The following is a 4,031-nucleotide window of genomic DNA, read 5'->3' as shown; positions in this document are numbered from 1 at the left end:
GCCAAGCAGCAAACTTCCAACACAATTGCCCAACAACATGCTCAGGTTTTGCAGTCTTTTTTTTTATTATTATTTTATTTTAAATCCTTTATCATTTTTGTACATTTCCAGTGGAGAGAATGGGATATAACCTCCAGGAAATGGGATTACAGGTGAGAGGGGTTCAGGCATCCCCTCGGTATCTCTACATCCCACAGGAGATCGCACCGAGTTTATTTGGAATTGCATCGCTCCCTTTGAAGAGCTACTGTTTGAAGATCCTTTGGTACCTTTTAGGCATTATATTCCACCCATTTGATTGTTCAATCATGAAACATGTTAAAATCCAACTCTTCCCAAATCTCTTTCCATATACGCCCACTTTTCTGAGTTGTCCTCCTCGATGTATCTCTGTCCCTTTCTCCCTATTTCTTTCTCATTGCCCACCAATTCCTACCTCAATTTTCCCATCTCTGTCACACTCCCTCATAATCCCCCGCAACGTTCTAGGAATCTACCCAGTCATTGCCGCTTCTCCAGCGACCATTCCTAATCTCCCCTGCAAGGCTTCCCCCTTCCCCCCCCCCCCAAATCTATACAAATCTTCCCAACTCTCCTTACGTTTTGTCTTTCCAAGTTATCCCACACATCACCCCAAATTTCATTTTTCCAACCATCATTTCCAATTCTCCCGATGTTCCTTAGTTCTCAACTCTCAATCTTTTCATGTGATCACCAATTTTCCCCAATTCTTTTGAATCCTCCACAATTCTCCCCAAAATTCTTTGATTCTCCCCAATCCACCCCCCCAATTCTTTTGCAATCTTGCCAACTATTCCCGATTCTACCCAATTCTCCTTCAATTCTTCAAATGACCCCACAATCCTCCTCAATTTTCCCCAAATCTCTAGCAATCATTTCCAATTATCTCCATTTGTTTCTACTTCCCAATTTTTTCCGAAATTTCCACCGATCCTTCCCAGTTCTCCTGCAATAGTTCCCAAATCTTCTCAATCATTTCCAATTCTCCCCAATTTTCTCCTGTTATCCCACAATCTTCACCAAAGTATCCCAATTCTCCAGTGATCCTATTTCAAACCAGTTTTCCTCATCTTTTTCCAAGTATTTATAAGTGTCCCCAATTTTCCCCCAATTCTTCTCAATACTCTGCAATTATCAATTGTCCTTAATTTTTTTGAATGATATCAAATTCTTCCCAACTCTCCCCAATTTGCTCAAATTCTTTCAAATTCTTCCGAATTGACCTCAATTGCACCTAACTCTTGAGATCTCCCAATCCATATCAATTTTCTCTGATTCCTTCAAATTCTTTCCAATTCTCTCCAATTCTCCGATTGCACTGAATTCTGCACAATTCTTCTCAAATTTCTCCAATTATTTCAAACTCTTCCTCATTCTCTCAGTTCTTCCCAATTGTTTCTGATTATACCCAATTCTTGCCAATTTCCATAAATTCTTTCAAACTTGAGACATTTTACATTTAAAAACAAATTAATTCTCCCCAAATTCTCCTATTTCTTTCCAATTCTATTATTCTTCCAGATTTACACCCAGTTCTTTTCCATTCCCCCACTTCTCTCCAACTTTCCCCAAATCTTCCCATTTTTTCCAAATCTTTGCATTTTCTCAATTCTCACCAAATCTAATTTTCCCTCTATTTTCCCAATTTTCCCAAATTTTGCCATTTCTCTCAATTAATTCCAAATCTTCTGAATTCTCCATTTCCCCCACTTCACTCCAATTCTCCCCGTATCATCCCACTTTTCCCAATTCTGTCCAAATCTCATTTGTTTCAAATCTTCCCGATTTTCCTAAATTTTGCGATTTCTCACAATTCACTCCAATTCTCCCCAATCTCCCCTATTTTCCCAATTATCTCCAAATCTTATTTTCCCAATTTTCCCAATTGTCCAAACTAACTCCAATTCCCCCCATTCTCCCCACTCCCCCTAATTCTCTCCAATTCTCCCCAAATCTCCCATTTTTGCCAAATTCTCTCCAAATCTTATTTTTTCAAATATTCTTCCCAATTCTCCCAAATTTTGCCATTTCCCCCAATTAACTCCAGTTCTTTCTAATCTTCCCACTTTTTCCCAATGCTCTTCAAATCTTACTTTTCCCAATTTTGCCATTTCTCCCAATTCACCCCAATTCTGTTCAATTGCCCCATTTTACCAATTCTCATCAATTCTCCACAAATCTTAATCTTTTTCCCCATTTCACTCCAATTTTCCCAAATATTCCCACTTTCCTCAATTTCAATTCTCCCCAAATCTTCCCGTTTTCACAATTCTCATTTCTCCCTGAATCTTAGTTTTCCCATTCCTCTCCAATTTCCGCAAACATTCCCACTTTTTCCAAGCCCAATTCTCTCCAAATCCTCTTATATTGCCCTAAACCGTTCCACTTTTTTTCCCAATTCTCCCCAAATTTTGCCATTTTCTCGATACCCTCCTGTTCCATCCCGATCTTCCCATTTCTCCCAATTCTCGTCAATTGTCTCCAATGTTTCCCAATGCTCTCCAAGTTACCCCCCCAACTCTTCTCCCACTCCTATCACAATCCTTAACAACTGCCCCAGCTCCAAAGAACATTAACTCTGTTTCTTTCTCTCTCTACAGCTGCTGAGCTTTCTCCCAGCAATTTCTGATTCTTTTTGTCCCTGTAGCCCCCCTGGTATCCCCGCTCCCCCCCACTCAGCCTACAGCCCCTTCCCATTCTCTTCCCTGTCTCCTCTCTATCTCTCTTGTGCCAATGGGTCTGGCTTTCCAAACTAGCCTCCAAATTGCCTCCATCTCCACCCTCAATCCTTCTCCTCAACCTCCCGGCCGTGGGATCCCTCCCAATTTTGTCCCAACCCCCTTAATGTCCTCTCTACCTTCCATTCTAACCCCCACCCAACGCCAACACCCCACCCCCCCCACCAACTCTGAGAGCCCTCACACGGTGACGTGAGTGGTCTGGTTCTGGCCGCGTTTCTGTGCATGGCGGTTGGCGCGTCTCCGACCCCGGGCGGCCCGGCCGTCGGGGTAGGGGTGGGCCGGGGCTCGCAGACGCCTGTGGAGCAGGTAGCAGAGCTCGGACAGGCCCAGGAGCAGCGAGAGGGCTGAGACGGAGCCCATGAAGGCCACAAAAACGTTCTTCTCCGTGGGGCGCGAGACGAAGCAGTCGGTGGGGTTGGGGCATGGCGGGCGCTCGCACCTGTACACGGGGCTCAGGAAGATCCCATACAGGAGGTACTGGCCCGCCATGAATGCCAGCTCCAGGGCGGAGCGCGCCAGCACGCAGCAGACGTAGGTGCGCAGGAGGGCGCCTCGGATCTTCACCTTCCCTTCCTCGTGCCCCTCCTCCCCCTCGGCGCGGCGTCGTCGGACGGAATGCAGAGCGTGGGCGACGAACGCCAGCGAAGGCGTGGAGACGAAGACCACCTGGAGGACCCAGAGGCGGACGTGGGAGATGGGGAAGGCCCGGTCGTAGCAGACGGCCTCACAGCCGGGCTGGCGGGTGTTGCAGGTAAACCCCGACTGCTCGTCCCCCCAGGCCGACTCGGCCGCTGACGCCAGCACCAACATGCGGAAGACGAAGAGGACGGTCAGCCACACTTTTCCCACCGCCGTCGAGTGCTCGTGCACCTGCTCCAGGATCCGGCTCAGCAGCGACCAGTCACCCATCGCTGGCCAACAACGACAGGGCCCACGGCCAAGAGTTTCCCCTTCCCCTTCCCCCTGCTTCTTCTCCTTCTCCTCCTTCTCCTCCTCCGCTTCCTGCTTCTCCTCTTTCTCCTCCTCCTCCTCCTTCTTCTCCTCCTCCTCCTTCTCTGGGACCTGGCCCTGTACCCAGGGAAGGGAGAGAATGGGACGCGTCAGAATCCAGCCAGGGCGAGGCCGAACGTCACCGTGGCTCGGCGATCGGCCCCCTCTGCGGAAGGGTTGACCCCACCCCGACCCGCTCAGGGCGTCCCCGCAGTTGGCCCCTAACCGCTCCCCCCCAACCTCACCAAGTGATCCTCAGTGTCGGCACCTTAAAACTCC

At 48.1% G+C, this 4,031-nt stretch overlaps 1 protein-coding gene across 1 annotated transcript; it reads right to left on the bottom strand.

Annotated features, from left to right (window-relative positions):
• Positions 1-2,939: 2,939 nt before the first annotated feature.
• LOC125482386 (gap junction alpha-5 protein-like) lies at positions 2,940-3,671 on the bottom strand. The gene has a single exon (XM_048594456.1). It carries the CDS (start codon positions 3,669-3,671, stop codon positions 2,940-2,942), a length of 732 nt encoding a protein of 243 aa, XP_048450413.1.
• Between the last annotated feature and the right edge of the window lie 360 nt (positions 3,672-4,031).

Source organism: Rhincodon typus, unplaced genomic scaffold (genome assembly GCF_021869965.1).
Source record: "Rhincodon typus isolate 14 unplaced genomic scaffold, sRhiTyp1.1 hic_rhity00009670, whole genome shotgun sequence".
NCBI lineage: Eukaryota > Metazoa > Chordata > Chondrichthyes > Orectolobiformes > Rhincodontidae > Rhincodon > Rhincodon typus.
The sequence above is the reverse complement of the archived record's forward strand: the minus strand, read 5'-3'. Positions and strand labels throughout refer to the sequence as shown.

Bases quoted from the DNA above. Each gene is read 5' to 3' on its own strand.
- LOC125482386 (XM_048594456.1), bottom strand. From the start codon at position 3,671: ATGGGTGACTGGTCGCTGCTGAGCCGGATCCTGGAGCAGGTGCACGAG.